Genomic DNA, 24,443 nt, shown 5'->3' with positions numbered 1-24,443 from the left:
AGATTAAGGGATATGATTATCCTTTCAGTTTGTGAGGATGCATCTGGAGCAATGTCTAGTTTTCTTTGTTGTTATCCCTCATCTGGAGTAATACAAATGTTAACAAACTGAAGGAAGTCCAGTGGAGGTCCAGTGTGCTGCTTAAGGAGGTGAAGTGTGTGATATGTGAGGAAAGGCTGAGAGAGATGGACTTGTGTAGTCTGCAGAAGAGAGAGTTAATATGCGATAGAATAGCAATCCCCCTTCTTAAAGGGGATTTAAAGAGAAGAACAGTCCAGGCTCTTCTGAAAGATACACAGCAGAAGGACAAGAGGTAAGAGATACAAGTTGCAGCAATGGAAATCGAGATGGGATACAAGGAGAAAATTTGTCACCATGGGAGTGGTGAAGCAGTAGAGGAGGTGCCCAGGGATGTTGTGGCATATCCCTGCTTGGAGATCCTCAAGACAGGACCAGTCCTGAGTAACCTGCACTTGCTTTCAAGTTGACCCCATTTTGAACAGGAGATTGGACTTGGAAGACTTACGGAAGTCCCTTTCAATTTAAATTTTTCTGAGATTCTCTGATGGGTCAATATACCTAAATCCTGTTCTGTTACTTGGCTTTCATTGAGCTTTAGTAAAATTCATTCTTTTTATCCCTGCTTCTTCTCGTATGATATTTGAGCTTCTGATATTTGGCTTAGGCTTTCCGTCAGCATATTCTGTTACCTTATTTCTACTTTATGTGAGAATATCCTTGATATAAGGATATTGGCATCAGTCTGAAAGCTGCTTTCTGAGGTACTTTTTAGTAACTTCATCCTTTTAATGGAGCATCTCCCTGTTCAGTCATCCCTTTACCATTTCTTTAAAAATCTCACATTGGCTGTATTGTTTCCATCTCTGCCAGGTAAATAAGTTTCCAAGTGGCAACCTGACAAGTAGTTCACTGATATCTGGTTAAGTGTGCCATGGGTTTTTATTACCTGAAAGAAATTAAGTAAAATTCAAAGAATATTCTCTTACTAAGGCAAAATACTGTCATCGTCTGGCACAATGTACTGTTGTGGAAAAAACCCAACTGTTAGCTTTTGCCTGTTTTTCACGTAAAAACAGAGAGAGGATTTTGCTGGAACTTGCGAAACCAGCACAGCTGAAAATACAAGCTCTGTTCCCTCATATGAATTAATGGAACTGTTTACTGTAGGCCCAGTAAGTTGCATTTTTCAAATTGGTGGATGTGATAACACCAGCAATCATTTAAATTCATAGGAGGTCCATAGGGGTAGTTCAGGCCAGCTTTGACTTACTGAATCTCTGTTGCTGTTTAATAGAAGGAAAGACTGCAGCTGGCCAAGCTGCCATTCAAAAGAGACTTTTTGAACTGAATGCACTGAAATCATGAACTTGGACATAGAATCCTACAGTGCTTTTCTGTTCTCTTACTTAATAATGAATTTATGCTGAAATAAGATTTTTGTCAGGGTGGAACATTTAATAGCTATTAAATTAAAAAATACTGCCATGCCTATTTATTTGGCAGTCATTGCTGTCAATTTTACAGTCAGTTTTAAAAGAAGCAAAATAACTACTGCATTTTATTTTGTGTAAATATTACTAGTTGCTTTTCTAGTTCTGGTTGGATTTTTAATAAGTATTGTTGCAATCACAATATTTCTAAAGCATGTAAAACCCCTTTAAGTCAGTCTAACTGAACATTCAGTTTGACATCAGTCATGTTTGTTATATATTACTGTGAAGCAACTTCTTGATTTTTAACTTTTTTCAAAAATAGAGTATTTCATGTTATCATGGTATGGGATCTTTCTTAACTGCCTGCTTAGACATTTCTTTCCTTTTTTTCAGATGAAGATGATATTGAGGAAAAAGAAAATCCTCTTGCTTTAGGAGAGGGAGGTGAGAGTGGTGGTCTTGTACCTGGAAAATCTCTAGTCTTTGCAGCCATGGAGTTGCTGATGTTTATCCTAGTACGGCACATGCCCCATCTGAGTTCAAAAGTGTCAGATTCTCCAAGCCACATTGCTGCTAAGTCCCACCTCTCTGAGGAAAGTGCTCGTCTTGTCGCCGCCACTGTTACTATATTGTCTGACCTGCCTTCTCTGTGTTCTCCAGCAGGTAAGGTATTGTAACAAATTACGTGTGAGTGGTTAATCTGAGGAAGCATAGTGAGTGCATGATGCTAAAAGCAAACTGTAAATATATATTTATTTTTTTTACAGGATACTTTAAGGATTATCTTAATGAAAAGTATGTTTAGGTTCTAAAAGTAAATTAAGAATTCAGGCTTTTCCAGGGAGCAGCATAAAGGAAGTATTTGATTTTAAATTTGCATGTGTGCTGCAAGTTTGCTCTATATCACTATGATTTTATTATTTCTTTTTCCCCTTCCTCTCTCACAGTTTTGAAACCTTTTGGCCAATTTTAATTTTTATTAAATGTAGTTGAATAAAATTACAATTTTAGTATTATAAAAGAACATAGATATCTTGGAGACAATTAAATTCCTGAGAAGTTTATGAAAAGCAGCACCTGGATGAAAAGAGAATCCTACTGAGGTAAAAACAGCACAATTCAGCTGTGGTACACTTCGTTTTACAGCCGTTGGCTGTCAGTCATCTGAAATGTGACTCTAAACTAAATGGACTTTTCTTCTGCCTGGAGACTGCCACAAAGGATATGTGTGAGCTCGGGTAATTGCACTGAGTGGAGTTCAGTGGTAAAGGACACAACTGCATGGGAAGCTGTGCTCTTTGAGTTTTGCTTTTCAGAAGACAAATTACTTAAGATTTGTCTTGTGGATCTCTGGGAAGTTTCACACACTGGTATGGATAAAACATCTAGGTTGGTCCCTTAATAACATGCAGGTTGATCTCTTTCTATGATTTAATGAGATAAAAGATAAGTGACATTTGGACAAAGTCATGCTCAGAACACAACATGGGCTGTCTGCAAACAATTTGTGTCTTACAGTTCCTCTTAAAAAAAATCAACAACAAAAATATAGATTTTGAGCTGATTTGGATCGTGCACTGGTTTTATTTGATTCCTGTTTCCTTTTCCTTTCCTGCTCTGCTCCTCTTTTTTGGGGGAGGGGGGTGGAGTGTGCAGTGAGAAGGGTAAAAAGACTTAACAGTCCTACTTTTGTGTTGACTGGAGACATGACTCCCAGCATTTGGCAAGTGGCCAGTGAAAGCAGATCAGAAACTACTGTCAGTCTAGAGAGACTGCTGAGTTGTTGGTTGGTTGGGTTTCTTTCCTCTCATCCAGAGGAGCTGATGTGAGGAGGGGATAATACATGCATAAACATTTGTCAGTTGAGCCTTTGGATGTAAGGGAGACTGTGAACAAAGAGAATTCATCACTTTCTGTGATAGAGGGTTTTTTTATTGTGATTATTTCTTCCTATTTGTTTACAATATGAGCATGTTCCAGTCTCCATTGGATAAGATCATGGGCAATCTGATCTGCTGCAAGAGAGCATTGGACTAGATGACCTCTGGCAGTCCTTCCAGTCATAGTTACTGTTTAGTGTATTTATTGTCACAACATTCCCAGAAGTAGGAAAATGGTGGGACTTGTGCTTCCACAGGTGTGGGAAAATGAGGTGTTGAAAAGATATGGAAAAAAGCTTGACTGTCTGAAGTGACCAGTAGATTGATATTACATGCCTAAACTCAGTAACACCCGTCTTCAGTCATATAGGGGCTTAAAGTCTCCATCTGTTATTGAAACTCCTTCTAATAAGGGTCACATATGTCTAAAGTGAGGTTATGTGTTACTTGACCAGTATTGAGTATGCCTAACTTGCATCTGCAAAACTGCCTGCACGAAACGTATGGATAGGTGTTGATTTCTTCAGAAAAGCAGTAGGTTGGAGGATAATTTTGTCTCCTTTGTAGAGCCAGATGGCTACAGCTTTTGCACAGGATGTAAGACACTCAGAGAAGAAAAGGCTCCAGGGAGACCTTATGGCAAGCAGCCTTCTGGTACCTAAAAGGAGCCTACAAGAAATACAGAGAGGTCCCTTTTCATATCTGTCTAGCGATAGGACAAGGGGTAATGGCTTTAAACTGAAAGAGGACAGACGTAGATAAAATATTAGGAACAAATTCTTTACTGGAAGAAGTTCTTTGCTGTGGGGGTGGTGAAGAACTGGCACAGGTTGCCCAGAGAAACTGTGGATGCCCCATGCCTGGCAGTGTTCAGTTCCAGGTTGGATGGGGCTTTGAACAACCTGGTGTAATGGAAGGTGTTCTTGCCTATGGCAGAGAGGTTGGAACTGGATGATCTTTAAGAACCTTTCCAACCCAAACCAGTCTGTGATTCTATAACATCTTCCTTCCTTTGCTTCTGGGGCTTGTAGCATGCTTCAGGTACCTTGGAAAGTGCCATAAATTAGTTTAGATACCTGTTTCCAGACCTTGTCTCCTAACTATATATCCATATTGGGAAAGCTAAAGAGGTTGTCTGTCACACTCATTGGAATTAACTACAGATACTCTGTTTTGTCTTTTGTTTTGTTTCAGGATGTATGACCATCTTACCCACTATCCTATTTCTGATTACAAGAGTGTTGAAAGAAACAGCAGTAAAATCGGCAGATAATCAGGTCCCACCTCCAGTCAGTGCAGCCCTTCAAGGGATAAAAACTATTGTTACTCTTCCAACAGTCAAGACTGATGAAACTCAGAAACAATGGACAGGTCTTATCCGCAGCACTCTGGCATCTATCTTGGAATACTCTCAACCTGGTAAGTGGCTTCCCAGTGCAGGAGAGTTAAAATCAAAGAGAACTGGATTTTGCTGTGATGAAAAGGCAACTACTGTATCTGCCTATAATTTAATAGGCTTTGTGTCTGAGGTTTGGGTGATGCATTAAAAAGTGGTGATGAATTGCTTATAAAATTGAAATGGGAGAAAGACCTGAATGCACAGAGCATAACTTGTTGAAGACAAGCACACTACTGGCATTCAGATAATACAGTTACATCTCACAAGTTCACACCCATGTTTTGTCCTTGTTGATCTGTTTACTTTGACAATGTTGATCATAACATCCTCTTAGAAATCTTGCCTTCTGCAACTCATCCTGCAGCCTGGTCCTCTCCTTGGGGTATTTTTATGTAACGGTTCAGGCTTTTCCATTTTGAATCCCATTATTATGTGGTTATTTCTTGCTTTAGATTTTCTTCATCCTGACCTTACTAATCTTCATAGTTTCAGGTAGTAACTTTTTTCTGGAACTTGGAAATCTTCCTTCTGATACTGGTTGGTCTTTCTGAAATCTGCTGAATGTCTTGCAAGTAAAATCTAAAGGCTTTCCAAGCTGAATTCACTTCACTTCTGGGACTGTGCTTCTATTTCTGTGACGATTGGCAAGTTTAGAAAAGTTGGCAAGGCTTGAGCAAACCATCATTTCCACCCCTCGTTTCCTCTTTCCACAGAATACCTGCTAGCTTAAAGGAAAGGAGATTGTAGTTGCCAAAACAGTGTTTGTAGGGGAACTGATCTCTATTGAACTGTAATTGTTCAGTACTGTACATGGACTTGACACCTTGAATTAAGCCTCAGGAAAAACGGCAATCAGTGTATCTTTTAAGTGCTTGTTGACAAGATTCATATGGTCTTAATGAGAGAGACTGAGTGTTGAAGTGAATGAATGTGAAGACAGCAAAGGATAATCGTGGCAAGGTTCATACTGGAGCAGAATATTCACAATACTGTTACAGCCTTTCAGTGGTGAGAAAAAAAATCCTACCCCTGCCAAAAAAATCTGTTACCCACCAGCAGGATGTCTACTGTGTCTCTTCAGAGAACTGCAAACTACTTCTCTTGGTTCACATTCATGCTTTGCCTTGCCCTTCAAAAGGCAAAAGAGATGTACAGTCTCAGCTGCATAGTTAGCAAAAGAGAGACACAACAATTTGTCATTTGCATAATGGTAGTTCAGCCAAAAAACATCCCATTACATCCCTAAGGAGCCCTTTATAGAGACTGAAGAGAGACTTGAATGGAGTTACTCATGTGAGAGAGAGGGGGCGAGTAGGTAATTGCAAATGATCCTGAAAATGTCTGAAGGGGAAGGATCAGTAGATTTGTGTTAACCAAATCAAACTTCTAATGTGATTTGTCACATCAGGTCTTGTCTTCCAGCCTTTTGTTTCAGTACAGATTTCCTACCCCCTCTTTCCAGAAACATTACTGGCTTTAGGTGTTTTTTCAGAATTCAGAAATCTTTCTCAGTCCCTTGCAAGAGGGACTTTTCCTCTTCCTTTCTAAATTTCTGTGGAGTGGGACACAAGAATCTAAGCAAGGTCTGCTGCATATGGTTTTGTCTTGTAATTCAATATAATTTAAATTTAAAATTTAAAAAATAATTTTGAAAGTCACTTAAAATGCTTGAAGTTTTTTGACGTGAGGCTTTACGTCATGGCTAAGCCAACTGAGTGACCAGCTGACATGTGGAAGGGGCAGTCATGCTGGTTTTCTTTTTGCTGACTATATATCTGTAACCAATCTGGCCAACAAAACCAGAAAAATAGTATTTTATGTATATAAAATAATAATTATATAAATATAATTTTCTTCTTCTTGATGTAAATTCGTGAATGAGGTTGGTGAAGACAGAGCTTGTGCAAGGAGAAAAAGCTTAGAATAGCTAATACAGACTGTTTGAAAAGCAGGGAAAGGTTAAAATAGGACTGTCCTTACTCCTTATTGGTAACAGATGACTGTCAGCTCAGCTAGTCCCTTATGTGAACCCTCATATTAATTAAAAGCTGTTGCCATGCTAGTTATTTGTTTCTGTATCATCTGAAAATAATAAAAAATAATGGGGAAAGGATCTAAGACAGACATTTTGCCTCTCTTGTTTACATATTGGAAACAAAAAAATATGACTTGCTTAGAGAAAGTGTGGGTGATGTTTTTTCCTTGATACTCAAGTTACAGAAAGTTTGAATTTATTAAAACAGCTATTAAGAGATGCTCAGCTTTTTGTCAGTCAGTGTTATAATAAAGTGATTCTGTAATAAGTAGATGAATATTTGTATGCAAATATTCTCATGTACATTTATTTCCTCTTTGCATGTTTCTGTGTTCACTGGCTTTTAAATAATTTTAAACCCTTTTGGGAGTAAGCTAACAGTGTGTTTCTTTTTCAGAAGCCTCTAAGCCTGTTCTTGATGAAGTCAGCATACTTACAGCTATCACTCTCTTCCTTTGGTCAGCAAGCACTGAAATAATTGGAGTGCAGTGTTTACAAAATGGATGTATGAACAGATTTAAAAGTGCATTAAATTCCTGTGACCCTTGGGTAAGATCATGTTATAGCAATGTAAATGATATATAGTTGAGAAAAACTAATTGTGATAAATTTACGTATTTCCTGAATGCTTTGTGATGCCTTTACTTCAGAGGCAGATACTACTTGTCAAAATAAGTAGAATTTTCAACAGTGCATCGTAGAAGATCTTTAGTGAGCAAAACAACCCAACTAAGTGCTTCTAGATAATGTGTGTTCATGGCCTTGTGCCAGGTTCTTGACTTGCAGCTTTTCAGAGGGAAAAAGATCTTTGATATATGAAATTTTAGCAAATGAAAAGGTTAGTTACCAGCGTGGTGACATTTCTACATTAATGCTGATCTCCTATAATACAAACTAAACCACTTTTTCTGTGGATAACATTACAGCCCACAAATTTCACATTTGTTTGTGCAAACCTGTGCTTATTTTACACGTTCATAAAAAAAAATCAATTTGAATGCAAAAATGTAATTTTGTGGTCGTCATCAGAGCATCTACAGATTGTGAATCATCTGTCTTCTGATTTCACTTCTGCCTTTTGGGTTTTTATGAATTATCTTCTAAACTGTTTTCTCACTAAAGGCAGAAACTAAGTAGCTGTAGACTGATGATGTTCAAGCAGGCTAATGCACGGTATAGCTAAGCTTAACTGTTCCAGCCATGTACGCGTCGGTTTGTTTGGGTGGGTATACAAATCTGCAGGTGGGAGATAAAGAGAAAAATCCATAGTGTTTCCACAAGTGAGTGCTGCAGAGATTCCTGAGAAGCAAAACACGCAAAAAATGCTGATGTGTTTAGTGTTACTGTGAGGCATGTAAAATCCTGTTTAGACTGATAATTATTCTTTGCAGCAGGGCTGCTGTTTCCCAGTGTGAACGTGAAACTTGGTTGGTTCCATAGCCTGACTTGGGGTGGAAAGCTACTTAAAATTCTAGTGTGTACCTGGAAATGTCAGTTGTATTAAGCAGAAGCTTTTTATGTCATACTTGCAGCTCTGTATAAAAGCATGAACAGTGAGAGAGGTACATTTTTGCCCACCACCCTGTTGGAAAGCTGTCAATGAGCTGAAACTTCCCACTTTTTTGTAATTCACAGAGAGTGCTTTGGCAGCAGACAGATTTTGTCCTCTCTTTGCCGATGTGCAAAACACACATGCTGTAATACTTGGGGTGTGTATGTGTGTTCCAGGTTTTTTTTAATATAAACCACTTGTTGCAGTCAGTAACTAGACACCTGTTTGTAATAAAAGCATGACACTGTTTGTACTAAAAGCATCGACCTGATTATGGGGAAAAACTCTTCTAAAGACAGACCACTGCCTCTTAAGGAATACAGGAATGTTTTTTTTAAACCATTACCAACTGCAAAAGTCTGAAAGGTCAGGTATCATGTATAGTAATAACCAGAAGGCGGCTGAGCTTAACTTCAGTTTCTCCTACGAGGGAACTTGGTTGAGAGACACTTGTCTCTCAGTGCTGATGCATAAGTTTTACATGGGAATGTGCCTTATGCACTTTGAAGAGGCCCTGATTTTACCTCGCAGGAGTTCTTGTAGGCTTCTGTGAATGCCAAAGTTTTATATTATATAGATGGGATAAAAGAAGCTTGGATGAATTTTTGCCATCAGGTGAAGTTGTAAAACTTTATTTGAATTCTGCATGCATGTAAGAAGGGAGACTTTTATTCCTTATTTCAAAGGCTAATAATCTTAATATCTAATAAGGAGTAGAGTTTAAAGAATGTAGACAGAAAGGGAAGGGAATTGAACGGATTGATATTGGAGAGAGAGAGTAATAATTTTTTTAAATAGTTGAAAGATGATGCTGAGCAAGGTATTAAAAGAAAATGTTCTGTGGAACTCTGTTAGTATACACATGGTATTAGAAGAAATGTTACTACTTCAGGCCTTAAAAATGGGATTGCAGAGAAAACTTGGTGCCATACAGTAGTGAATTAACAGTAACCTGAGTTGCGTAACATCTGTTTTCTTACCATTAATTTTTATTAGCTATCGTTTTTATTCAGTATTTTTATTTATAGTTCTATGTTTCCAGTCACCCCCAGATCGCCCTCACAGATCATTGTGCTCACGAACAATTCCTCTAGAATGTTTCTGTCCAGCGTGTGCTTAACAACACCAGTTAATGGGCCCACAGTGCAGTTTGAAAGCATGTGGAATATTTTATCCTCATATTTGTTGTGGGGCTTTACATTTCCAAAGGAGTTATTTGTGTGGGATTTTGGAAGGAGATCCTTATACACCTACATAAAATTTGTAAGTTGATCTAAACAAGATCACCACTTTCCCAAATGTTGACTTTATAAACTGCACTTTCCAGGTAAGAGAGAGAGGAGGAGTAAAGAGAATAGAAGGAAGACAAGGAGAGGGTTCTGTGATCTGTCTTACAGTATGGCTACATGTATACTTTTATGGTACTGTCAGCACAAGATGGAGACCTAGAAGGGTGGATAATCCTACCACTTCTGGCTACAGCCTTAGATTGATGTTAGTGTAGTAAGATCACTTACTGTGATCTCACAGCGTTAGAATAATAGTCAAGTTAATTAGATCACTTTGAGCTGAGTCATTTTATGGGCTGTTTTACCCTTCTGAGATTGGAATAGTATTTCATGATTTTGCAGATATGTCTATTAGTGCTGGTGGTTCTGAGACTTAAAGATGTAGTTCTCTGTGGGCCTGTGTGACTGACTTGTATGACATTAACTATTCCTTTATTGTCTCTGAATTCATGTTGTAACTGCTATTTAGTACCTGCATGTTCTTTCTAACTGGCCTGCCTTTTATTGAAAACTGGGCTAATATTATTTTAGCAGATGCCTGTGTTGCTGCTTTCCTCTTATTCAGGATGTTTCCTTCCCCTTTAGTAGTAGTTGGGGTTTTTTTGGTATCACATGTATCTTGCATAGATAGGTAACAAGAGCTTATTAGAATTCCAAGTTAACAAATAACTTTCAGGACAATATATTTATCTTGATTTGTTTAGGTTCAAGCCAAGTGTTATCAGCTTCTGCTTTCTGTGTTTCAACACACCAATCGTGCCCTGTCAACTCCATATATTCATTCATTGGCCCCTATCATGGTTGAGAAATTGAAAGCTGTGGAAAGAAGCCGCCCGAACAACAACCTGGAGCTGCTAGCAGTCCAGGAAGGAATTAAAGTCCTTGAAACACTGGTAGCCCTTGGTGAAGAGCAGAATAGTAAGTATTTCTGTTTTCTAAAGAAATGTGTAATGCTAAAGCACAGTATTGAACATTAGAAATCTTGCAGTTAAGAACTTGATGGCATAGTCACAAATAGAGCATGTGTATGCAACGTTCATTTCTAATTCCAGTACTAGAACTTCTGTATACATGGACTCGTATAGCACAAACAGTATCATATGCTGTAGCCTTTGCATTTCTGGTGATTGCAGGAAAAAATCCTAAACATGAACTGCAGTAGTGAGCGATGTTTTCTTCTGTTTGGAAATGACTAGTTCACACTATTTAAATTTACCTTTTCTCACTGTTGGACTTGTCGATTTGTGTTGCTTCTACCGGCTGAACAAAGTTTATCTAAAAAACCCAAGAAATTGAATTTTACTGGTCAGCCTCATTAGGTCATGCTAGCTGACTGCAGCTGTGGTGCTATTTTTTTGATTGGAATCTTCCAGAATGGAGTGATATAGCAGACACCTTTCCATGAACACTTACACAGTTCTCTTACGCTCACTGGGGAGGCTGATAGTCTGATTCAATTGAGTAATGTTTCTGTCTGCCTGAAAAGTGTTTTGAAATCCTTTAATATGATTGGCACTGTACATTTCTTATCAGTGATCTGCAATCAGAAGGTGCAAAGGTATCTCTAAAGAAGTGTCAGAAACAAAGCAACTGTGATGAACAGTAATAGAATTCTGAAGCACAATACTGGTAAGAAAGACTTGAGTGTCCAAAAGACAGGAAACCATCTAAATTTCAGGGTTGTTTTTCTATTTGATCATCTTTTAATTACAGTGTTTCTTGTCAGTTCTGAAAACAAAATTACCCTCATCAGTCTACTAACTGATAAAATTCATTTTTTGTTTTCTTTAATGATACGTTTTTTTTTCTTTCCCTTTTAGGAGTCCAGTTACTTGCCCTTCTGGTTCCCACTCTGATCTCCTATTTACTGAATGAAAATGCCTTTGCTTCTGCATCTACAGCATCTAAGGATCTTCATGAATTTGCACTTCAGAATCTAATGCACATTGGTCCACTTTACCCACATGCTTTCAAGACAGTAATGGGAGCTGCTCCTGAATTAAAAACACGTCTAGAAACTGCAGTCCGAGCAAGTCAGGCCAGCAAAGCAAAAGCAGCTGCTAGGCAACCACCACCCACAGTACATTCCACCCCAACAATTAAACTGAAAACTAGCTTTTTTTGAATTACTTTTATTAGTTTTGGACCATTAAGTAGTCAGAAGCATTAAATTATCCCTGATGTTACTGTGTATCTGTCTGTAATTTTGTGTAATTTGTATGTGAAAGGCTGTCTAATAGAGCTTTGTGTAATTACTTGAAATCCACGCATTAAAAGGGAAGTGGTGTATTTGTATAGATTTTTAGGAAATTGAATGTGATCATATTTATGAATTTGTGTTATAAATTATCCACAAAAAAACCCAACCCTATTATCTGACTAGTTATGTTTATTTTTAAAAGCTACTCCAAACCTTTGAGTGTTTTGGTTTTGTTTTTTGGGGGGTTTTTTGGTTTGTTTTTTTTCCTTAGATCTGGTGATTGTTATCCTACTGTTGTGCCAGCACACTAACACAGTGGGGACAGAGGGAACGGGGGAAACTGTTACAAAATACCATGCACCATGGGAAATTTCAAGTGTTGAATATGCACTTTTTCCTTCTAAAAATGAAGTAGGGAAGGGGATTGTCAGAAGTCGTAGATCATTTCAGCTTGCATGAAAAATAACAGCTGAAAATTTTCAGGCTTTCTCAAGGTGATCGACCAAGCATGCTGTCTTAATGAGTTGTCCTTATTTGTGGTGTACATTATTTCAGATTGATTTCCATGCTTGAAATTAATAAAGGATGCAAAGAATCTAATCCCCTATCTCTTCTAAGACAAATTTTAAAGAATGCATTGGAAATTGAGTTTATAAAGAGAACTGCCTGCTACTGCATTTTTGTAGGTGTAGGGCACCTCAGAGGCTACTGTGTATTGGCACTCTTCCTGTTCTGCCAGACAGGGATTGAATATGGTGATGTAGTGCTCTACCCTTTGTCCAGTCTCCTAGGTATTTAACGTTCCTTCAAGATTTTAGTCTCTGTGGATGTATCTCATCTGTAGTCCTCTATAAAGTTTGCAGGGGCAAATTACTTAAGCACTTTGCACCTGTACTGACTAAGAGAACAGCACACATGCGTTCTTTTTTTTTCTTCTCTTATGAAGCTTTTCTTACTTGGAAAGCACGTGGCTTCCCCTCATACCTGGGTGAGTCTGATCTGCAGATTTTGGAGCTTAGAGTTCAAGGGCTGTGCTAACCTTACAGGGCAGAACCAGTGACTCCCAGTGTCTGTCTGCTGCCAGACCTCACCTTTCCTATTGGCAGAAGTGCAGAACCATGTCTTTTCTTGTGTATACAAGACTGACTTACCTGATTTTTTTGACACTGCTCTTGAATTTATGGGCTTCAATAGGGATCCTTCTATACATTTTGCTTTATAGAGAGAAGCCATGTAACTAGAAGCCTTGGCTAGGCCTGTTGAGTTTCATTTCTGATGTTTTTCTTAATACTTTGTAAATTCCACATGTTAAAAAACTTCTACAACAACCAAAATATAACAGAGGCTAGTAAAGAGAATCAAATATGATTAATAGTTGACTGAAATACCTGTAGATCAATATTTTTGCAGTCATTTTCATCTAGTCTCTTTTCCTGTAAGACCTTATATAAACCTTTGAGTATCTATGCAAAATGCAGGACAAGAAAATGCTCTTTTGCCCTATTGTATTTGGTGTGTGGAAAATATTTAACATAAAACTGGAAAAGTTTTTCTTTCACAGTGAATAGTTAAGTACTGAAGTGAAGACACAAGTAGTACATACTCTAATCCAATTTTTGTTCTTGTAAAGAAGATAAAGTAAAACTGATATGCCGTAAATGAGGAGGAAAGTAATTTCCTCTTTACAACTTTTTCCCTCTTTGTATGAGTAGTGGGAATTAGGTTGATTACAATATATGTTTTTCTAGTAAGTGTTTCCAGCATTACAAAGCTGTATTTTGTAGAAGTTCTGAACATGTGTAACATTTGAGAGAAAGTAGTCAGGAAACTCACTGCAAAATTGAACACAGAAATTTTGCAAGTAAAACTAAGAAAATCATTGTTATGACCTGTTCTAGATTCCCTCTCCCCCCACCACCCCCGAGGTAGTCTAGTCATTAATGACTCGTTTGTGAAACTTTCTCTGTATTTACCTGAATTACTATCTCAGTGCTTTTATGTTTTGGTTACACTCTAGTTTACAAGATGTCTGAAAATTCAGTGAAGTGGAGGGGGGAAGTGCAGCAATCAAGCATATCTAAGAAGTTGGTAGAAAAGCAGAAAAAAGTTAGTGAAAGGGAAAATGGCACTAGATGGGTGTACAGGAATGGAGAAGGGAGAGGTTTTTCTTTCTATACCGCGTTACTGTATACAACATGCACAGCTTTCATTTGTATATAGCCTTCCCCAATTTAGTACTCATTTACTTTTATGTGTGCTTCTGGTACTAAAGGTATTACTATGTGGTTTTACATAATATTTTGGCATCAATTGATTAAAAAACCTAAATAACTTGAAATGCCCGTAGTGTTCATTTTTTGTCACTCTTTTTCATCTTTTTCATGGAGCTTGTTTGCTCTGTTTCCCCTTCACGTCTTTCCTTTCTCCCTGCCATTTCCTTCCTTTCTGGGTGAGCCTTGTTGTTCTGCCCCAGTTCCCTTCCAGGTCCCCCAAAAGCACACCCCTCCTGTGCTTTCACTCCTGTCCGCCCCTCTGTTCTGTGATGCCCTCTTTAAGCTTCCTTCGTTGTCTCTCCCTTTTTCCTAAAGTGCCAAGAGTTCATACACCAGCCACAGCTCCAGGCTCTGCGGGCAGGGTTATGAACCAGGCAAGTACTGTTTCAGAACAGCTAGAAGGAAACAGGAAGCGCTGCTTCAGCAAGCAGCGGGTGCTCACAGGGCACAGGGAGCAGCGCTGAGGCTTGTTCTCAGCACCCACAGCAGCTTCGGTACCCGTGCAACATCTCTGGTGCACTGCTAGCACTTGTTCCTACAGTAAAGCCTGCCGGTAGTGGTGTGTTTGTCTTCAGCAAGCCTCGGGTGTTAATGCGTGTGTAGCACGGAACGTGGGCCAATCTGTGGTTTTGTGTCTTTCGGAAGAGTCGGAGAGGGTAATGGTACTGCTGGCAACTCGTGCTCCCAGCTGAGGGCCTCGCCATCGCTCTCAAAGTACTGTGTTTTCCTTTCCTTGCAGAAGAGGCAGTGTGGCAATTCCTGAAAAATGCTGTCTTGCTGTCGTTTTCAGCCCTTATAAGTATTTTCAAGAAACACCTGGAGCCTTGGGATGGATTTAGTTTTCAGCACTGTCAGAGCGAGGGCTGCTCAGGGCTGAGAGGGCAGGGCTGTCCAGACCTCGTATAACTGCTGCTAGACACATGCCTCCGAACGTCCCCAGCGCAGGCTGCGAGTGTGCCCAAGCCATTTAAACCCAGCTCTCGGGTGCAGATTTCGATCGACCCGTGCCCTGCCCCTCTGGCCGCGGCATTCTCACCCCTCCCCGCCGACCGGGACGGGGGCTGCGTTGCCAGCTGCCCCCTGCCAGAGCTTGCGGGTCTCTACGGCAGGATTACGCCTCATGGCGGTGAGACTCACTCGCTATTAACTCCATTCGTCGAAATAAGGGCAGCATGTAGGAGAAAAAGGCGATCAAGAACATATTGCCGCCCTGCCCCCGCGGGTTGCCCGGCCACCCAGCGGGACTACATTTCCCAGAACACCGGGCGCGGTGGCGGGGCGAATCGCTCTCTGGCATTGTCTCCTCCGGGCCGCCGTAGCAGCCGGCGGGGGCGGCTGTCAGGCGGTGACGGCGGGCGGGACGCGCCCAGGTTGTTGCTGCTGCCGGGACGCGGCTGGGTGCGGGCGGCGGCGGGGAGCGCGGCAGACCCGGCCCGGCCATGGACGAGCAAGTGGGACCCGGCGTTTTCTTCAGCAACAACAACAATAACAATGCCCTGCTTTTGCCGCCACCGGCGGGCGGGCCAGGGCTGGAGCCGGGCGAGGCGGCGGCAGCAGCGGCTGCCGCGGCGGCAGCAGGAGCAGGAGGCGGCGCAGGGGTCTCAGCCTCCGGAGCCGCCGCACCGGTGTCGGCGTCCCGGGCTCAGTACAGCGTACCGGGCATCCTGCATTTTCTGCAGCACGAGTGGGGCCGCTTCGAGGCGGAGCGCGCAGAGTGGGAGGCGGAGCGGGCGGAGCTGCAGGTAACACTGGCGACCACCCTTAACACCCCTCTCCCCAACCTTCCCAACCCCGGCACGGGCGGGCGCTCCCCTCCGGTTGCGCAGGGCCGGGGTATCCGGCCCTCAACCGGAGGGGAGCGCCCGTCCCCGTTGCCCTGGCTTCCCCCTTGTCCCTTCCCCTGTGAGGGAGCGGCTGCCCGGCTCCACCGGGGGCCATTTCCCTCCCTCAGAGGGCGGCCGCCCCCCGCCGCCGGGCGGAGGGGCGTGACATGGCGGCCGGCCCTGAGGGGAGCGGGTGCTTGCCGCACGGCGCTTGTCGCCTCGCCAGAGTTTTCCGGGTGCCCCTCCAGGGCCGCCCGCCTAAACTTGTCACCGGTTTCATAACCCACTGTTAAAAGCTGCCTCTGGCTCCCCCCACCCCGCCCGCGGTGCTGCCTCGGGCTCTCGGGCCCCTGGTCGGGCCTGTGGGACCGGCTGCAGCTCCTGTGGTGTTGTGGGACACGTTATGTAGTGTTTTCAGTTGAAAAGCTGTGGGGTTGATACTCTCATTAATGCATTAAAGGACTGGTAGGGATCTCGTGGTTAAAGAACTTGTGAACTGCTGGCCTGGAGCCATTACTGTCAGATACTTCAGTGGTGGGCACGTTACATTAGTAGCAGTCGATAGTGCAACCATCGTTCCTCTTTGGCTTTGTTTACAAGTTAAATCTCCATTGTAAACCTTAACGCTGGCCGCATGGCCACCAGCCCACAGTTTGGTTCTCATTTGGCTATATTTGAGACGGAAAAGTGTCTACTTGTCTTCCTATTTATGTTTCCTTTATTTGTCTCTTGCTTCCCATCATCTCTTTGCTTTCTGTGGCTTTCATTGAAAGTACTGTCTTTATCAAGAGAGTCTTGAGACTGTTGAGCAATCAGACCACTTCTCTGCTTGGTTTGGTTTTGCTTTTTTAATTAGTAAGTATATCATCTTTTTAATTGTACTTTCTATGGTAGCATCAAACAACCACTCTCAGAAGAGTGGCAGATGTAACACTCTTTGCTGAGCATTCCCTTGTAGGAATTTAAAGGAAGTGGTCATGAGGACGAGAGTAATTTTTATTTTAAAGTCAATGGTTCGATGACAGTTTCATTAGTAACTAAATCATGTTTCTATTTACTTCATTCAATAAATACTATGTAGAAAGTAACTAGCTTAGCTATGTATAAGAACATCATGTGTCATATATCCAGCGGAGTCTCATAAATGCCTTGACATCTTTTTCATAGCTGATAAAAATACAAAAAAAACTGATCTGGAGAAAAAAAAAAAAAGTGTTTTACAGGGACCTAAGAAGTTCTGCTAGTGCATTAATAGTAGTAACACTTGGCATATTTATAGTGCCCCTCAACAGAGGCTAGCGTGCCTTTTCTCCAACCATAAGTATGCCTCAAAAGCTTTGTACGTGTCATGGATAAGACAGGAAAGAAGCTGAGTATTTAAACTATTTGCTGAAGTCACATGTTATCAGTGGCAGAACTGGGAATATAACCCGATTACAAATTGTTTGCTTGAATGCCTTTGACTCTTGCCAAAGCATCTCAATAAAGTTATAATTAGCTGTGGCTGGCATTGCCATGAGTTGTAACAGCATTTATCTGCTGTGGAGGCCTATTCAGAAAGGTGCAAAATTCTTGGCTCTCTCAATAGACATCAGGCATTAAGGTCTGCTGTGACCATTTGCAGTTGAATGTTCTTAGGTCTGTGTGAGAGGTTTGTGTTAGGGGTTCAGCAACTGCAGGATGGCTTTTAGAAATTGTATGTGTACAGCTGAAGGTTGAGCAGTGTTAATTAAAAACCGGTTCCGTGCTCCTTCTGAAGCCTCTTGTTGGCCTCCATGTTTGGAAACGTTTAACAGAATAATGGAAATTTGAGGTCTGGCCATTTCTCTCTCCTGAGATAAAGATACAGTGCTTCTGATTATACTTTAGTATAATGTTCTATCCAAGACTTCTATCCAGCATAGATTTCAGTGTTAGGTTATCCACTTTATTGGGAGGCTGTGTCGCAGAGGACTTATTTTGTATGGTCATCTTAGTATGCCAAAGTTTTAATTTTTTGCAGTTCATCTTGTTTCTAAAAGGTAGACTTTTCTTTTTTTTTCAGTTTCTTACCTGCCATGATCTTTAAATACTTTGGATACTTTATGCCCCAGTATTACTCTGCATGGTTTTTGCTCGGTAGCTGTTGGTTAGTTAAGCTATACCCTCTCTCCCAAACACCTTGTAACTCAGTCTTCCTGTGATTTCCCATGTTTCTTTCTCTCTCCTCTGGGCTTCTTTTTATTTTCTCTTTTTCTTTTCCTTGTAATTAATTGTGTGGAACTAAATGTGATATTCAGGTTGAGTACCTTTGTGTTGTGTTATGTGATGCTTGTTCAGGTGATGCACGCCCAAGTTTATAACATATGTGAGTTGGTGGGTTGGGCAGCTCACTGTGTGCTTAGTTACTGGTCAATATTGCCTTTCCAAGGTTTTTCTTCCTATTAAGTGTCTATGTGTTTCTTCCCCTGGCAAATATTCATGTTTACTCTGATTTTCTAATCACTCTTCTTAAACCTTTTGAAATTATTGTTGCTGCTGTTATGTAGTCTTCCTCATTCAGAGTGAAGGGACTTCAGTATTTACAGCTATGCAAGTATTATTAATAATCTGTGTATTTCAAATAAGAATAGATTCATATGGGATTTCCCTAGATGCTGATCTGTTAATTACATATTTCACTTGCAATGCTTGCTTCCTGTCATCTGCAGATTGAGAAATTATCTTAAGAATGAACTTTCAGGATGGTGCCTTGTGAAGTAATTCACTAGAATAAATACTAACATTATTCATCCTTCTTTTAGTATTCAGAAACTGTGCTTTATAGCATTATAATTTATTTTTGTATCTTTTCAGAAATGAGTAATTTTCCTTTTCTTATGCTCTTCTACCAGCTGCTTGGGAGGGTTGACAAGGAGGGGTTTCCTGTTCTCCAGGAGTTTTAAACTTCAGGGCTTTTTTTTTTTTTCTGTATTTTTCTGGACTATATTTCCAAGACATTTCAGAGTTGTATTGGATAAGCCCATCCTAAAATAGCAAAGATTTTGATCAGATGCATGCACAGGGCTCTGAAATTTGTATCTTTGCTGGAGGCAAGCAGGGTTTGATCTGCCTCACATATTGGTGTCGTGCCTTAACCATACATATTCTGACTGGTTGGGAATGATTCTCTGTTGCAGTTGTTATTTCCCTTTTAATTAACCATCTGCCACCCCTGAGAGAGAGTGATGGGGACTCTGCCCTGTGGCAGTGACCCCCGCAGTGCTGCCGATGCATGTCCTTGTCCCAGCAAGTGACAAAGCTGTTGAGCTCTGCTGCTGGATGAGCTTGGAAGCCTTCTGTATGTGTGTTTATGGATTTTGTTTTGACTAGAAATTTTGTCTCTGCAAGCAACATATATGTTGTTGTGGAAAGTTTTGCTTCTGACAAACATTTTTATGGCAAAAATGCTGATTTGCACACTTTGGCATTTCTCTGCATTTCACAGATGTTCTAAATTGCATCAAACTACTATGCCGTATGCAACTGCATGTATGGACACCCTGTATTCTCCTAAGGAATTTTGTAGCTCTTGTCCCCTTCATTAATAAAGTTTTTATTTCTTCTAACTGATAACTGTTTCTTTAGAATATTAGACTACTTTGGAGTAGTGGGATCTGGTAGGATTAAATTAAAATTATTTTCCCTGGGTAAACCTTCTTTTGGAAAGATTTGCAAGGAAATCGTTGAGAATGGGTGGATACAATGTACTTGTCTTTCCACAGCTTTGTTAAAAATATTCCTTGTAAGACAGTGCCAAAAGGAAAAAGAAAAACCAGCCCAAACAAACCAAAACAAAAAACCCACACTACATAGGAAAGAGTTAATGAAATTAGATAAAATGTGGTTAAATAACTGTAAAAGGAGGGATGTGATGGAAAGAATAGATAAGCACTTGAGGCTGGTTATGGAAGTCAGATTTAGTAATGTTAGCTCTTGGTGGGGTAGGGTGGGAAAGGGTCACAGATCCTTGCTGCTGCTTTTCTGAGGCAAGAGGCAGGCACTGAAACCAGGCATGCTACATGGTAAGATTGTGTCCTTGGAGACAGACAAGTTAAAGTAATGAGGAGAAGGGGCAAATCAGACAGATGGCTGTGGCTATTTATAGTATGGTTTAGGACATTCGTTACTTGATTCAGAAATAGTTGATATTTACAGTTTGTTGACTTGTAGATAACAGTCCTCGTGTTGGATTAAGTTTCTGCTTAAAAATCATTCTGGTAGCTGGATAATCGAAAAATATTGTTCAGAGAAAAAGCAATGAACGGGGAGTTGATGAAATCAGTTAGTTAGTTTGTGGAAAACAAAGTATTTGGGTTGGCCAGTAGAGTAGAAGATAAAATACAGTTTGAAGAAGGTTTGTGTAAGATTGTCAAATCTGATGATGTGGGTTGAATCTCTGGGATTCTCTGTGAAATATGAATTGGCAGAAGTACTGTGCGAATCTTCGATAAAATATTTTTCTCACAGGGCAGATATTACAAAGAAAGCAGTGATTAATGTTAAATTTCTCTCCATGCCAGAAGGACAATATTTTCAACTTTATTGTTTCACCTGTGTCGGGTAAATCAAAAGAAAGGTGGAAGACAGTAAGCCATGGTCACAATACTGCGGCATGTTTAGTTGGGAAGGATGATGCTAACAGGGTCTTGGTGACTGCCAGATATCCTTTCTTTTGTGAAGTTCTTTGAGCAGACTTTCTAGTTGCCAAATTCATGTGAAGCAAAGAAGAGAAGCTTTTGTACTCTTTCTTTCCTGTTTGCTTATATGCATGTTTGCCAGCTAATCCCAATATACTCATTGATAAGCAGTCATGGCTTGTTTTATTTAAGGCAGGAGGACTAGTGAGAGTAATGTTCAGTGAGGAAAGCACTGTGTTACAGAAATTCATAGCTTCTGTAGAGAAGTAGAATGTAAAAACAAACTGATGGGACTGGTTCTTTCCAGGCCTGTACCTGGTTTTTGAAGTAATTTGATTATTTTTATTTTAATTGCATAAATGATCCGAGTTTTTCCCAGCATCAGATTTTCCCATTCTTCTCCCATCTGTTAAACCTGCAATTTACTTTAAATGTAATGAAAATTTGTTTTTTAAATTGGCCTAACTCTAAGCGCTGTAAATACTGGTGTAGCATGATAGGACAGACTTTTGCAATGTTACATTGTCTCCAAGTGGTGCAAACATTTTCACAGAAAGATATACTTTCTAAAAGAAGTGGATTTTCAGATTTTCATGATTTGCTATAGAACTGTTGAATTAAGCAAAAATGGAGTAAGTTGTTACGTTCTAGGCAGAAAACTGTTTTTCAGTGTCAGGTTAGCATATGGTGAAGCACCCGATGTGTTTTACTAGTACACAGTTAAAATTCAAATTGGTATCTCTGTGTTCTAGTCCAGCTGTAGTCCTCCTTTTTCTGCTGAAGGTCTTGGCTTGTGTCAAGTTTTATTGCATCGGGGCTAAGTAACTTTGCACTAAAGAAACTAAGTAACTTTGCACAAAAAGGTTCAAATATAACTCAGCCTTTTTTGACATTTCAGTAGACACTGAAACTTTATTTACTAATTCTAGAGCAGGCTGTGTAAAATTCCCCAAGGAAGATCACATGCCTCTCCAGAGACTTTTGCTCCATCTTAATTTGGTGCTGAAAGAACTAAGGCTATACAAATGCCAAGCCTCAACTAAAATTGATATCTATAAGCAGTTTTCCAAGAAAATAGGTATTGGTCAGCAACCTACTTGCATATTTGGTTTCACAAGAATGCCAGGCCTTGTCAGGTCCTCCTTTCTAAGTTCCTTAGCTAGAAAGTGGCAAGAGCTGACTTAGATGTAGATGAAGAATTGTTATTTTTTATTTTTAAATGCTGAGAAATGCTTAGATACTTGAAACAGCTTTTCTGAATCACTTTGGAGTGCTCAGGATCCAAGCTTTGCAGACAATGCACTAGAAATAAAAATACTCTTAACTGTGGAAATACTCTGAACTGGGAACTTAATCATATGACTGGTTCTGTATGAGCCTGTAGATGGATTCTTTTCCTATTTGAAGTTTGCTGTGTGCTAACTAATATTAAATATTTTGAAAATAACTGAGTGACAAGTTAATTTGAGATTGCAGTGTGGAAAGACTGCATTTCTTCTGCTCTTAGCCAGGAATATGTTTCCCTTTAGGGCAGTCACATAGGGCAGGATTGCAAAAGCATTGGGGGGGGCGAAAGGGGAAATGGCATGCACGATACTCATAGCCAAGGTTGTGAACAGGAGGTAAGAACAAATTCAGTTACTTTTGTACCTGTTTCACCTGGTGCTCCAGGAAGTTCAGGTTGGTCCAGCATGCTTGAATACAAGAAGCTGCTCCTGGCTGAAGGAGCAAGAAATGAAAGTCTGCTCATTGCCTCTGCAAGTGCTTGTGTGGTCAAGTCTGGTTCAGTCTGTGCTTTGTTACTAAAGCCAAATCTAAAAATCTCCTCCAGATTTCTTTTCCCTTGTCCTGCTGTACCCCAAATGATTCATTCAGCCTGTGAACTTCCATTGTCTCAGTTGAAATGTGGGCCATAAGTCTATTTATCAGTCCTGGTATTGACTGCGGTCGCTGCCTTTCTGCCTTTCCTGTACAGCACGTGGAAGGGAATTATATTTGAGGGTTTACAATTTGGGCTCCAGTTCATAATATGTGATTATTTTGTGACATGTCATTGCAATGTTGCCTGTAGAGTTGCATCACGTTTAGAATTTGCCCTTTTTTTGTCCTTGCATCAGTCTACGTCGAGCATGCTCCTGGATGTTTTTTGAAACAAAAAGAAAGGTTAACACTCGCCACTTAAGTGTGCTACAAAAATTTACAGGAAAATTTAGCTTATGAAGAAGTATTAAATAAGCTGAGTATGTATTGTTTGGCCAGCTCAGTAATTTTGCTGAGTTTGCAGTTGTTAGAACAATGAAATGCAGCACTGAAGAGTGGGGAAAGACTCTCTGAACAGAGATCTGCCAAGTAAAGAGGAGCCTTCCTTTTGGTTGAGATGCGTAAATTAGTAATTACTAAGTAATTTTTGATTCTGGATGATCTTTTTGAGTTTTTAATTCACTGATAAAAAGTTGTTTTTCAGTCTTTACAGAAAGGTAAAGACTGTAAGTTAATGGCTTCATGAACCGTCTTTTTTTACCATAAGCTAAATCTTTGATCTCTTTTGGATGGTTCAGTTTTCTCAGGTCTTAGCTCTGACACTAGTTTTAGGACACCTCTGAGAAGTCCAACAAAAATAATTTGCCAGGAGCAGATAGTGCTGTGCGTCAGTCCCACGAGGCGCTATCGTCCAGCGTCAGTATGCAGGTGATAAATGGGATGAAGTACTCCTCTGCAGGGTGAAGCTAAATACACCTCAGTGCCTGCCACTTGTTTCAGCCTGTGGCCTCACTTCAGTTTTGTGTTATCTTAAATGGCTGCAGGCACTTAGAGAAGCTTCTTAGCCTCTCTTGGCCTGGAGTGCTAGTAGGTGTGTGTTGCGATGTTAAGTATGGTACCTGAAATATTGTTTGCCAGTTGCACTAGACCACTGATAATTCCTTTCCTCCCTCCCCTGTACCTGTTTTTAATCTCATCTTCTCAACCCTAGGCACACCTACACTTATTTACAAATATACTAAAATATGTTGCACTTCAGTGAACCAAGTATAATCTAAAATACTGAGCACCCTGGCAGCCTGCAGATCTTGGTAGACCGATTAGTACAACTGTTCCAGGCTGATTCATCTGTATAATGTATTTAGTTATTTTAGCTATCTACGTGGTTTTTTGCAATGCTTTTTTTTGCAGTTTTTTTTCCTCTCTTATTCTTTTTCTCTCAGCCTGTGAAGACCTTGTTGAATTAGAAGCAGAATATACAGAATTGTGCATCTTAACAGCTCTTACTTTGTCAGTTGATACCTGTGGACCTTCAAGTGCTCATAAATTTGAAGTGAGGTTTCTTTTAAAATATTAAGATAAATATTTTAAAAAAGAAAATGGAAAGGCTTTTATTAGTTCTTGAGTCTTAAGAATAAATCACTTTTTAACTTAAAATAGCTGTAAAATTCAGGAACTGCTAGAAGTTGATACTAAACATGCGTCACTTATTTAGGAGCCATAGTGTTGTTTCTTTCTAAACATTTTCTGTTCAGGGTAAATATTTAGGTGCTATCTAAAAGTTTCCTCACCCTTTTGTCCACTTCACCCTAATGTGACCTTAGAGTCCTTTGGGGAATTTCTTAAAACAAAAAATGTTGTTGCCTGTGATAGTATTTTTAACATAAGAATGAATGTTATTTTAAAAATCTCCTGGTAAAGAAGTGGAATAGTTAAGATAGCTACAGTGCTATAAATTTAGACTGGATGTGCATGAAATTCTTAAGTACATAAATCATAGAATCATAGAATAGCTAGGGTTGGAAAGGACCTTAAGATCATCTAGTTCCAACCCTCCTGCAATGGGCAGGGATACCACACACTAGACCGTGTCACTCAAGGCTCTGTCCAGCCTGGCCTC

The 24,443-nt window shown here is 40.2% G+C and overlaps 2 protein-coding genes across 7 annotated transcripts in view; both read left to right on the top strand.

Moving 5' to 3' along the window:
* Positions 1 to 12,409, top strand: part of HEATR5B (HEAT repeat containing 5B) — a 51,240-nt gene extending 38,831 nt beyond the window's left edge. For both annotated transcript variants that reach the window (XM_061365871.1, XM_061365872.1), the window contains 5 exons: positions 1,848 to 2,117; positions 4,529 to 4,753; positions 7,166 to 7,317; positions 10,314 to 10,527; positions 11,430 to 12,409. In XM_061365871.1, the coding sequence (XP_061221855.1) occupies positions 1,848 to 2,117; positions 4,529 to 4,753; positions 7,166 to 7,317; positions 10,314 to 10,527; positions 11,430 to 11,734 (1,166 nt within the window). In that variant the 3' untranslated portion in view covers positions 11,735 to 12,409. The remainder of the gene's footprint in view (positions 1 to 1,847; positions 2,118 to 4,528; positions 4,754 to 7,165; positions 7,318 to 10,313; positions 10,528 to 11,429) is intronic.
* Positions 12,410 to 15,328: 2,919 nt separating this feature from the next.
* Positions 15,329 to 24,443, top strand: part of STRN (striatin) — a 63,677-nt gene continuing 54,562 nt past the window's right edge. For 2 of the 5 annotated variants that reach the window (XM_061365846.1, XM_061365849.1), the window contains exon 1: positions 15,329 to 15,824. In XM_061365846.1, coding sequence (XP_061221830.1) covers positions 15,522 to 15,824 — 303 coding nt within the window. In that variant the 5' untranslated portion in view covers positions 15,329 to 15,521. The remainder of the gene's footprint in view (positions 15,825 to 24,443) is intronic. The other 3 variants (XM_061365848.1, XM_061365845.1, XM_061365847.1) reach the window with 2 other exon arrangements.

This window comes from Neopsephotus bourkii, unplaced genomic scaffold (genome assembly GCF_033783945.1).
Source record: "Neopsephotus bourkii isolate Nb327-2 ecotype Australia unplaced genomic scaffold, CSIRO-AGI_Nbou_v1 NB_1292, whole genome shotgun sequence".
Classification (NCBI taxonomy): Eukaryota; Metazoa; Chordata; class Aves; order Psittaciformes; family Psittacidae; genus Neopsephotus; species Neopsephotus bourkii.
Note: the sequence above shows the minus strand (reverse complement) of the source record. Positions and strands in the feature narration are given on the sequence as shown.